The 12,167-nt window shown below is 50.6% G+C and overlaps 1 protein-coding gene across 1 annotated transcript in view; it reads right to left on the bottom strand.

Annotated features, from left to right (window-relative positions):
- Positions 1–11,043, bottom strand: part of LOC128917676 (uncharacterized) — a 66,688-nt gene extending 55,645 nt beyond the window's left edge. The window contains exon 1 of the mRNA XM_054221033.1: positions 10,795–11,043. Coding sequence (XP_054077008.1) covers positions 10,795–10,804 — 10 coding nt within the window. The 5' untranslated portion in view covers positions 10,805–11,043. The remainder of the gene's footprint in view (positions 1–10,794) is intronic.
- Positions 11,044–12,167: the final 1,124 nt, after the last annotated feature.

Consider the following 12,167-nt stretch of genomic DNA (forward strand, 5'->3'; position numbering starts at 1 on the left):
AAGGAAAGGTGTTGGGAGGAAAGGTTTGCCGTGGCTATTTCCAGGCTCGCTGCAATTGCATTTGCCAGAACTGCTGCAACAGAGACAAAAAGCAAGGAGGGAGAAAGGCACGAGCCTGTCTGAGCAAGCCACAAAAAGCCCCTTGCCTAGCTGGAGGCTTCCAGCATATGGAAGGGGAGGTAAGAGGGCTGGAGAGGATGAAAAATGATCTTGTGGATCACCCCACTATCCCCTCAGCTCCCTTTCAGCCTCTCCTGGCAGCTGCTCGTCTGACCTGCCCCTCCAGCGACTCCCCGGCAGCCTCCTCTGGTACTTCACCCCCAGCATATCTGAACATCAAACCTAAATCTCCCTTGTGCTACAGTTTAAGCCCATAATTTCTTGTCCTACCCACCATAGGACACAGAGGATCGTTTATTCCTATCCTGCTTGCAGCAGCCACTGACATATTTTTGAAGGCTGTTATCACATTTCACCTTCAGTCTTAGACCTTTTCATGAAAGATGGAACAGAAACACAGGTTTGTGATGGGGAGGAAGGCCAGAATAACAAAGAGGTTTTTCTGGATCACACGTGGAAAGTGGGAAAGCCAGTGGGAAGGCAGGGAGCTGAGGAACAGGCAAGGAGTAGCCAAGAAGAAGCTTAAGTGCCACCAGCCAAGTTCAGGACACAAGGAGAGATGCTGGAGACACAGATCAGCAGGGAGGAAACGTGATGACACGAGGGTCGCAGTGACATGGTGCAGAGCACCGGGACAAAATGGGCCCGGGGTTCCCACACAGGGTGATGTGGCAGTGCCTGAAAGGGGCATTGGGACTCGGTTGCAAGTGGGGAAGAGAGCTAGCTGGCCTTGCTTCTGCTGGTACCATTATTTATGGCAGGTAACATGCCAACTCAGTCCTAAGGTCCTGGAAAGGTGAAATGGAGAACCACAGACATGAACGGCAGGCACCTAACAGCACGATCCAATATGCTTATCGTGCTTTTGCACGGCCGCACGTGTCAAAAGTACTTACAGGAAGGAGATAATCTAATTTGATAAGGGAGAGGGTAGAGGAATAACACTGTGGGCACAGATATCAGGAGCGGAAAACAAAGGAGAGACTGCAGCAGGCATCTGCTACAGACCCCCAGGACTCGAGGAGAGAAAGAAAGAACAAAAAGATTCCTGAACCAACTATCAAAGAGCTCGCAAACACAGGATACTTGTACTCAGGGGGCACTTTAACCACCCAGACATCTGTTGGGCGACAAACACATCAAAACGTAGTCAGAACGGTTTCTTCGTTATGTAGAGGACAATTTACAGATGAAGGAAGTAGAAAGGCTCCATGAAGCTACTCGCCAATAAAAAGACACTGTTAAAAAAGCAACCATAACAGGGGAAGTTTGGAGCCTGTGATCACAAGCGACACAAACTCACCGGAGTGAGGACACAGCGCACGAGATATTTACTTCCCAGCAAACACATTGCAAGGGGAACAAGGGACAGGCAAGAGCAGCAGAGCTGGAGCTGCTTGTGGCAGCCCTGCACTTGCCCCCTCCAACAACACGGCTGTCGATAAGGGTCAGGATAAACCTCCCAAATGGGGTGGAAAGAAAAGAACCAGAAGGAAGAGCCCTTTGCATCAGAGAGAGCCCTAACGGTGGGTTGTGGACGCAGAGAGAGGGGAAGCCCATGATCCCACCTCAGCTAGCAGCTACAGCATGACTCAGGACTGCCGAAGACAGGCTTTTGCCCAGAGCATGGGCAGGTAAAACAGGAGCAGGCAGCCCGTAAGAGCTCATCTCCTGAACACTGAGACTTTCCACGCTTGTTGCATGAATGAAACCAGCCCTTGTACATCACCGCAGGAGCTGAGCACCTCCAAATACTGGGTCCCCTCTTGAACATCGCCCCTTGGTCCCTGTACCCTGTGCCAAAAGCAGAGACAAGGTCTGAGTTTTACAAACCAGAGCCCCAGCACAAGGTCTGTGCGGTGCCATGGCTCCTGCCTGTCCCCCTGCAGAGGCGGGGGCTACTGCGTGGAAAGGGGTTTCACAACATCCAGCACTAGAGACACAAAACACTCTTACAAAACTTGGAGATACAAAAGCAAACACATCTGACGAGTCTGTGCCGCAGCAGAGGGGGTTTTCCAGCACGCAAGGCCCTTTGGCTTCTAGAAAGGAAAGTAAGGAACATATAGGAAGTGTTTTGTCTGTGAACTCCTAAAGGAGTTTGGAAAAGATCTGGCTTCAGCAATGTTACCTGGGCTCCAGGCAGAGCTCCAGGCTCTGGGGGGCACAGGCGGCAGGAGGTGGCCCATGGCCACCCCGCGCCCTGAGGCATGCGGACCCCGGCTCCCCACAGCCCTCCTGCCCCACACCTTGCATCCCCCACCAGCCACTCAATAAATTAAGGCTTTGGCACTCTATAATAGGGTCCAAAACTAGCCAGGTTTTAAAGATGTTTTGTGTTTAAAGATTAAAATAGCGAACGACTTGAAGTGCCTAAAATACACCTGAAAATCTGGCCCTTTGGCATTTAAAGGACCTAAATTTCACCGAAGGGGGTGGGATGCAGCATGAGCCTCTGTTTCTCCTCCAGAATCATCCGGGCGATGAAGGGATATGTCATCCCCTGCTTCCCACACCAAGAGCAAGGACCTCCTCAGCCTTCACAGTTACCTCCAAGCAGATGCAGAAACTGGAGATCCGCAACTTCAAACAACATAACTTAAAAAAGTGCCATCACTTGGGGATAGGAAAATCTCCCCTACTTTTGGCCACATTTCCAAAGGTGGTTCCCACATTTTGGCCTTAGCTGGAACACACAGTTTCCCATTTTACTTATACAAACGTAGCTCTAGGTATACGCATGTCCAAGTTTCACGGGTGTCGGTTTTGAAGGGCTTTGGAAAAATACAGCTATTAAAAAAGGAAGGAAAAGAAAGTAGCAGGAGCCATATACCACCCCTTTGCAGAGAACAACTCTGGACATCTTTCTCCTTATTTATTAAAAGAAAAAAAAGCCAACATTGCTTTCCAGGCCTGAAACCATGACTTCAGTTACGACACATGTCTATTTATCAGGAGAAAAGCTGAATATTTCCGCTATCACAAGATTATTGCCAGTGCCTGGATTTTTCCCTAACCTCCAGCTAAAATCCTCTGAGCTGACACTCTGAAAATGGAACGGCATACGAAATACGCTCCCTAACTCTCAGAGTTGGACACCCCCCCTTTTCTCCCAATAAACAATTTTGCATATATTTAAACCTCCTTCCTCTAGTTTCCCAACTCCTCCGCCCTCCCCAGCAAAGAAATTACGAAAATCCGTCATTTCTCTCTTTTTCCCTTGCACCTCCATCTATCAGCGTTTCAAAGGCAGTCTCCTCGAATGCAGAGCGGAGCAGGAGATGGGCAGCGGTAATGGGAATGTGCTCCTGACTGTGCAAACCCACACAGAGAGTGAGGACAGGAGAGACTGCATTTGCATACATATTAAACGAGAGCAGTAAAAAATGCAGACGTGCAAACCATTTGGACATGGCTCGCCTCGGCGATGCGCCCTGCAAGGGAATCAATCTTCTGCGTTCTTAAAGGGAAAAACCTGTTACGGAGCGAAAAGCAAAGCCAGAGAGACGTCCGCTTGCAAACACGGTCAAGGTTTCAAGACAATCTGACCTTCTGCCTTCACTCGCAAACACCTGCTGTGCAAAGGCTATCGCGTAGGAAGGTGAGACCCCAATGGGAGTTTCCACTTCCAACTGCTCCCCCTGACCTGGTTTCAGGAGGGCAGTCTGGTGCCTTTGGTTCTCTTCCCACCATCACCATCAGCTGGTGAGACCCCCATCACGAACCAACCTGGTGGCTCCCTGCTTGAGCTGGAGCAAGATATTCTCACCTCAACCAAGCCCTCAGGTGAGGACACCACAGAGACCTCCTTGAAATGGCCTGAGCTGGGCTCCATGGAAGAAATAAGTGACACCTGGATATGCCGAAGATGCTCAACCTCTGCATCCCAGTACCTTCACCAACTGAACAGTGAGTACCAAGTGTCACATCCTGCTTTGGCCCTGGGTGTGATCCCAGTTATGGCGAGGTCCAGAGAGCAAGGCAATGAGCCTGGAGAGCGTTATTCCTCAAAATGGCTTTGGTGCAAAGTTTTTGGGAGTCCTTTTTCTGACCTCATGGAGCTTCGCATCTACCCTACCACACGTCGGCTGACTACACTATACGGGTCAAACAACAGCACTGCACATGCAAGCATCTCCCATGGTCAGGATCTACCTTGCTCTGGAAAGACCCAACCCAAGCTCACCACCACTTGTCCCAATGCCCCGGTTAAGGACACTCCCAAGGTAGGATGTTACACCCAAGACAACAAGTAAGTACAGTGGAGCTTATGGAGTGGATCATTCCTAGGTGCCTGCAAGGGTACGGATCTAACGAGGCAAATCACGCAGGCAAACCTACTGATTTCAAAGTCTGCAGGTTCAGATGCATAAAAAGTGCAAAATCAGTAACTTTTATATTGCCACTCAAGGAACCACAAAGATAAAAGCAATATTCTGGGAGTGAAGATGCCATGAATATTTCTCATCTGCACTTATAAGGGATATTTGGGACCAACGGCTTGATTCTGCGTTAGCCTTGTTCAAATGAGATAATTTACATTCCCTGCCGGCTGAAAACAGGCTGTCAACATATTTACTTGTGTCGGGTTTCACTTCCCAGCCACAGTGCTGAAAACCACTAGGTGCATGTGGAGAGCGAAGGTGGGCAGTGGATAGGCCCAGGACCAGGCAGGAACGGCGAGGATGGAGTCCAGTGCGGACACCTTGGTATGCTGCAAGCCAGCAAAGCGAAAGCGTCCTGCAGGGAGGGACACTGGGATGCATCAGCAGCTGCTGCTTTGCATCACGTCCTCCCAGCTTCTCCTTGCAATGGTCCTTTCTGGAAAGACCGGAGCTTGCCAGATTCAGCTGTCCATCCCTGAGGGTCCCGAGGCTGCAGACAGACAACTGGACATATCTCCTCAAGCATCAAGTGCAGTTACCATCTCCTGCTGACCGAGCCTCACTGCCCAGCAGGGTTTGAACCCTCTGCTTCTGTGGGAAACACTGGCTGGAGTCTCCCTTCTCCTCCCCTCTCCAGCTATCCCCTGCTATGGCCAGATCTAATCTAACCACCTATTTCTAAGTGGCTGACTCACCCCCCACCTGCCTTTGCACCCAAGGACACGATGCGGGAACATGCTGCCAGCATCTGCCTGCCTTTCGGCAGACTTTCCCCACTGACGCCCAGAGACATCACTTCTTCTGGGTCTACCAAGCCCGGGGTAGCGAGGCAGCGTTTAACTGTCTTCTGGTTCCCTACCACCCTCCAGCCCCTCCAAACAAGGCACTCTCAGGGTGGGAAGGGAATTGAAAGGGGCTTCCCAGTAGCCTTTCCAATGTGGATTCTCTGGTGTCTCATAAGGGTTGAGTTCCCATGCAGCTATCAAACGCTTGACTCTCTCCTCTTTACCCACCCACCCATTTTCACAAGACTTGCGGGAGCCGTACGAGAGCTCTACCCTTCAGCCAAACGTAATTGAAACTCGTCGCTGGGCAAAAAACAGGGGGAGGCGGGAACAAATGGAGAGAGCAAGAGAGACACGTACGCACACATGCACAGACTGGATCATGGAGGCCCTATTCACTTAAAGAAAGGGTAAAAAAAAGAAAGAAAAAACAAAGTAAGACTACAGTGGCAATGGGCACCAGCTGAGCTGTTGGCTTCCTTCTACACCACGCAATCCTACCCCTCTGCCTCAGCTGCCGGGGATTTACAGGCACAAATGATCTGGGGAGGGTTGGTTCATCCACACACGGGTGTTTCTACAGCGCCCTGCACAAGAGTGGCCCCGTTCCCAATAGCAAGTGACAATTCAGAAACATTCGGGGCTGTTAATTACGTTCCGATTGAATTTTTTTGCAATAGCAATGCCCCCCATGAAAGGGCAGTGGTAAGAATCTCAAAGAGGGAGCCCAGGGACTTCCACCCAAAAACTGGCCCCCTGCCTCGCCAGAGAAACATGAAGGCAAAAGAAAGTGGAGTTTGACAAAAACAACAGAAAACCAACTTATTGAATAGCTGTCATTGGGTAAGTATAAATATATTAGTGATTGTGTTGATATTAGGCTCATATCAAAGGAGATTAATTTGATAATTGCCTGTGCAGAGAAAGAAAAAAAAACACAATCAAGTCTATTGCCACTGGCATCCGAAACACCTCCCTTGGTTAAATCAATTTCCTTTTTTAACTTAATTTGAGTTAATAAGAAAGTTATGGTGTAGCCATAATCCAAAAACACCCCCCAACACATTTGTTCCCTTTTGACTGATCTTATTTTGGCACGAGCCTGATAGCCTGGAGCAACCAAGGGCCAAGGACTTTCTTTGTCAGTTTGGGATAGTTCAAGAGACAGTAGAAAAATGGGAATTCTTTTTCTGAGAAACTTGTCCACGAGCTTCCCCAGCGACACAGCGTGCCACCTCCCACGTGCAGGACACGCATCCCAGCAGTAGTCAGCAATGTCAACCTCACCCCGCAAATGGCCCCAGATGACATTTTTAGAGAGGCTCCGTTATCTGAGACTACAAAATTAGCACCATAGAACAGCCTTGGTCTGCAAGACGGTTCCTGACAACGTCAACGGCGGTGCTGCAGAAGATCAAAGGCAAAGCACAGTCCTTCAGCGACAGCAAGCGTTTTGGCTGGTGGGAGAGTGTGGGGGGAGCATGGCAAAGGCAGGAGCAATCCCTGCCCCGGGCAGAAGCAGCCCGACTGAACCCCCAAAATCTCCAGAGCAAGAAATTATTCCTGCCATTTGCCTAAATTAGGCAACCCACATGCACAATTTTTCAGGAATATTCAAGGATCGTTTATCCAAAAATTTAGCAATAAAAGCATTGCCCTTCTGCCAAAGAGTTAATAGCCCTGAGAGTGAATCGGAGGTCTCGCTCTTGCTGTGGGATTTCTCCCAGTGACACCGTGTTCCCACTTGGAGACAAGTTTCTTTGTTTGCTTTTCCCCAGTTATATAAAGGACATAAATTTTTGTTGCAGAGAGAACTCCAGGCAATCTGCATCTCCCTCCAAGTCTGCATCTCCCTCTAAGGCTTCTCGCTATGTTTCAGCTTGAATACTACTGCTGTTGCTGCAGTTTTCCAGCTCCTGCCTGTGTCTGCACTAAACCCTCTCCTCCACCCTGGAAAGCGGGAGCCTGCCTGAAACACTGCTCTCTGTCAGTTCTAACCCCACGGGAGTGGCCAAAGCCCTTTGCCACCCCCCCAGCTCCAGCCCGTGGCATCGCAGAGGCAAAGACGTGGGCACAGACGAGCTACAAAACCTTGGGCTGGCAAAGGGACGTGCCCAGAGACACTCCCCTGTGTAAGAGCGTCTTGGGCAAGCGTCTCAGTGGAGCTCAGGCTTTGCAGCTCGGTTCTTTTCCCACCGATCTCCTCCAGCCCCTGGTTTTGCTCCCCCAGCAGGTCCCTGATCCCCAGCCCCATCACTCAGCGCTGAAGGAATGAGCCAGGGGAGGGGAGGTCGTGCCGGGAAGGCTCTCGCAAGGCTCCGGCGAGGGCTGGGTGCTCTCGGCCGGCCGGCGCCGCATTGCACACATACCAGCAAACCTCAGCCCGGCAGCCCCGGAAGGGGAACGAAGCAGCCAGCAGCAGCTCCCAGGCCAGCGAGGAAGCCTTAACCCCTTCCACGCTACAGCCAAGAGGCTCCTCGAGAGCTAGGAGGCAGCGGGAGAGAGGAATCCACCCTAAGGCCAAGCATCCAAATGCTGCATCGCTCCCTCCCTAAAAAAAAATCCCAGCAATAGCCTAAAAAATCCCTGGGAACGCAGCCCTCCTCTTCCCCTTCCCATGGCCCAACAGGGAGGCTGGGGACAACCCTCACCCCTGGCCAAAAGCCATCAACCTCCCAGCAGCCAGCACAGCCCCAGGCGACGCGGAGCCCTCCCTGGTGCCCAAGGTACCCCTCCACTCGGGGTCAGCCCCTGGGAGACCCATGCCCTGGAAGATGGTCTCACCAGGGTCCTGTGGGGGACCCAGGGACAGCCACAGCCTGGCAAGGCTTATTCTGCACCACAGGGAGGGGGCACATGGAGCTTTTCCATTCGCAGCACTTAAAATCGTGGTGGCAAGGAGGGTTTCTCATCAACACCAGCAGAGGAGAAATCCCTTGAGGCGAGGTTTGCCCTTGGATCTGTGTGTGTGAATCCCCCCACGACTCAAAGGCAGGACTTTGCACTGGGGCACTTGCATCAGTCAAGAGCTGGTTCAACACTCTCTGGTCCTGGCTTTCCCTGGCCCCTTTCTCGGCCTGGTTTCTCTTGATCTCTCCCCCTGAAGGCAGAGCCAGCACATTGGTCCCCGAGAGCCAGGGCAGGAGGTGGTGGCACGTCACCTCCAGAGCAGGTACCAGCACACCTCAGCTCTGAAAAAACAGCAACCAGGTGTTACTTAAACCCGTGTGAATGGACTAAAAATGCCCCGGGTAGGGCTGCACCACCCCAGTTGGAAATCGGCTTGGTCCGAGCAGTCTCCAGACACAGTTGCAACAGCTTAAAAGTCGCATTTATGGATCCAACATGACAGCGAACACTTTTTTTTCCAGCCCAGGTAGGATCACTGAAAGCCAGGGCTGAGCCCACGGCTTCAGCAGGCAGAGCGAGCAGCAGCTCTGGGGCAGGGGCTGTCAGCCAGCCCCACCAGCCCCGGGGCCACTCTGCCCTCCCAGCGGAGATCGCATCTCCCACACCGATGTTCAGCTCCGCTCGGTTCGCTCCAGCGCCAGTCCGATCAGATCAGGCCCAACAGGATTAACCACATAGCGCAGCGCCAGCGGAAGGCAGATTTGCCTTTTAAAAAGAAACACACACACATACGCACACACCAAAGTCCGTGTTAAAGAAACGGCCTCGGTTCAAAAGTTGCCTCCAAATTTAGGTTTTCTAAAATTAAGATCTCGTATTTTTTATAAAATAGAATTAGAGCCTTCATAATAAATTAATAATCAAAGCCCCACAGAAATGTTTCCATAAACTATTTTTTTTAATTCCAAAGGAAACCATTTGTTTAAAAGAACCAAGTGTTCCCCTGCAGAGCAGGCACTCCAGTAATTGCAGCATGATGATAGAAAATGGGGCTGGATAGCAAAAATAACTTAAAACTATTCTAAACAACCATGAAAGCTGAGTCATCTGTTTCAAAGTCCAAGTGGAGATATCCCAGTGACAGGGCCCGCAGAAAATGCTAAGGTGCATAGTTAAAAGGGGAGGGGAGAAACAAAAACAAACAGTAAAAATAGTACAAATTCCTTCAGATACTATTTGTGACAAAAGATGAAAGCTGGGATTTTCATCCTCTTTCCAACATCTTGACTGCAGCAAAGCTCAGGGTTTCATCGCACCAGGCGCTGTGCAACAGGCACCCCAATGCAATGGTCCTGCGGGTATAAAACCAATACGGAATACTCAAGCTTACTGTTCCTCTAACAAAAAAAACAAACAAAAAAAAAAATCAAAGAAAAATAAAGGCACCCTCTCCTCAGCTGGTATCAGCCAGTGCAACCCCATGAAGAACAGGGGAAGGAAAGGCCAAACCCTGATCTCTCACTCCTTTGTACTCCAGCCTGACTTGTATACACTGCTATCACGTTACAAAATGTGTACGTCGCCGTATGAATGGCAAGGTGCCACCGGCATAAATACGTTCGTATCTGGACAAAGGATCTGTCCGCACGTCAGGATCTTCATTAAAAATGAGTTTGTAAGCACTTCCCCTCATTCTTCTGGTTCATTTCCACAAAAACAAAAATGTAGCGTTGCGTCAAAGTTGCAAGAACGCCCAACACGAGACCGGCCCAAGCGCTTGGTGCTTCAAAGGCAGCTGGGCTTTCACAGCACTCCCAGCTTTCCCATGCTTGTCGAGGCACGGGTTTAAAGTGGTGGCACTTGAACCTGGTAGCTAGCTTGATTTAACAATGGGAACATGCAGAGCACAGCCTGGTGCAGCTGCAGTGAGGCCACGGGTAGACCACGGTGGGGAAATGCAAAGCCCAGCCAAGAAGCCGGGGACACGTCACGCAGGATGGTGAGGGCTGCACCGCACCGTGGGCACCCGGCGGTTAAAGGAAGCAAGTGCCACAGCCACCAAGAATAGAACCATCATGGCTATTTTAACACAAAGTTGCAGGTGTGGCACCTTACTCTGAAGGTTTCTGGGTGGATGTTGCTGGAGATGGGCAATCGTGAAGGGAAGATCCTCAGCACCTTGCTTACGTGTGTTCCCTCCAAGAGGGACAGAGCTCGGTAGACCTAATCTTAACCAATGTGGCCAGTCCTTTATGCCCTGCTACCAAGACTAATTTAAAGTTATTTCAGGTAGATATGGGCACACCAGACCGCAGGGATTGCCCACATCAAGTTGACAGCGTGGCATTTAAAGGCAATTGGAAGGTGCTTCAAACCACCGCACCGTGAAAGGCAGCGTTTCCAGAGCTGCTTCACGAGCAGTTCATCCTTCTGCGTGTGAGGAGCCATGGAGAGAGCAGAGCAGGAGCTGCCGCTGTCCCCCTGCGTCCTGGGGCACTACCTCGTGGCTGGGGCTCCAGGGACAATTCAGTTCCCCCGGGATTTCACAAGCAGTCGACAAAAGCAAGAACCTCAGAAGGAGGTGACAAAAAGACGGTAAAGCCCGTGGGAACAAGCAGCCTTTTACAACTGAGGGACAAGTGACAGCAACAAACCTTTCCTCATGCATGCTCAGCAAAGGCACACTGGAAATCCGGTGGCCATTCCTGCTGCCGGCACCTCTCTCTCTCCAAAAACTGCTTCAGACTTCCCTTCTCCTCCTCCAAAAGATCCGACCGCCTTAAATTCTGCCTTGCGCTGCTGTAATGAGGGAAGGGCTCTTGCTTTCCGCTTACTGATGAGGAACCGACCTCCAAAAAAAAAAAAGAGCACGGATCAGAGGCAAACAGAGTTTGCAGGGAGAAGCCATAGCTTTTATCAGGACAACTGACAGAGCCGGAAAAACAACAGGCTGAATTTTGGGCACAACTGGCTTTCTTCAAGGTCTGTCTATGTTGCATGCAGGAGAAGCCTGTAGTTAAGACAGGGTGTTCCAGGTTTTTTTTCCTAGGCTGCACCCTGAGTTAAAAACACCACTGGCTGAAGGGCTGGAAAAAACAATGAGTTCAAACAGGAAGGCATCTAAGAGGGGGATTTCCAAAAAGGTGGGGAAGAAACCATCAAAGCAAGATTTCCAAAGAGCTCGGTGCGTGGGGTGCTCTTTGGGCAGGGAAAGTTTTCCACAATCTGACTCCAGGACAACTTGAAGACAACGATACCATCAACGCATGAAGCTGCCTCAGTCCCCACTCTGACACAGGTCCAGGTAGGCAAGTGACTCAGCTGGAGTTACAAACAAAACACAATGGCAGATCTGAACCTCATGTCCCTTTTACACAATGCTCTTATTGTAAAGAAGTCGTAAAGCAGAACTTCCCCTAAGCCGACGTACATCTATTTTAACTTTTTTTTTTCAGCAGATAGAGGCATGAAAGGGACTCAACCCATGGAGAGTCAAGCCTTGCGCCTTGATCACCGCAATTCGATCATCCACCTCCCAAAAGCCAGGCAAAAAGACTTTGGACTTTATCCCAGGTTGCTGCTGGAACATGCGAGCACCTTCCACATCTGATGTTACAGCATCCCTCAGGCTTTGCACAGTCTCTAGCAGTGCTGCCTTTGGGGGTCAAGTACCTGGTGAGTTTGATGCTGGCTAGAGGGATGAAGGTCCCTTCATTTGCTAAAAAAGCACGCAGAAGAGGATGGGTTGTTCCCTAACAACAAGCACCGTGTAGATTTGCCCAGCCTCACCCAGAAGACTACTCCCTCTCATGCCTAAAGTACGTCCTAGGCTGCCACCAAATTCACAGGTCTCACAGTCCCCAACGTGCTTGCCCTCCTACTGCCCCAACAAGTGAGGCAGCACTTATCTGTGTTTCACATATGGGTCACCAGAGGCAGAGACAAAGCCCCAGCTTCCTTCTGCATAAACTCCTCAAAGCACCAGGTTTGAAGATTTCATGGTGTTCAGACACCTGAACCTGGGTCC

Source organism: Rissa tridactyla, chromosome 14, assembly GCF_028500815.1.
Source record: "Rissa tridactyla isolate bRisTri1 chromosome 14, bRisTri1.patW.cur.20221130, whole genome shotgun sequence".
NCBI classification, from domain to species: domain Eukaryota; kingdom Metazoa; phylum Chordata; class Aves; order Charadriiformes; family Laridae; genus Rissa; species Rissa tridactyla.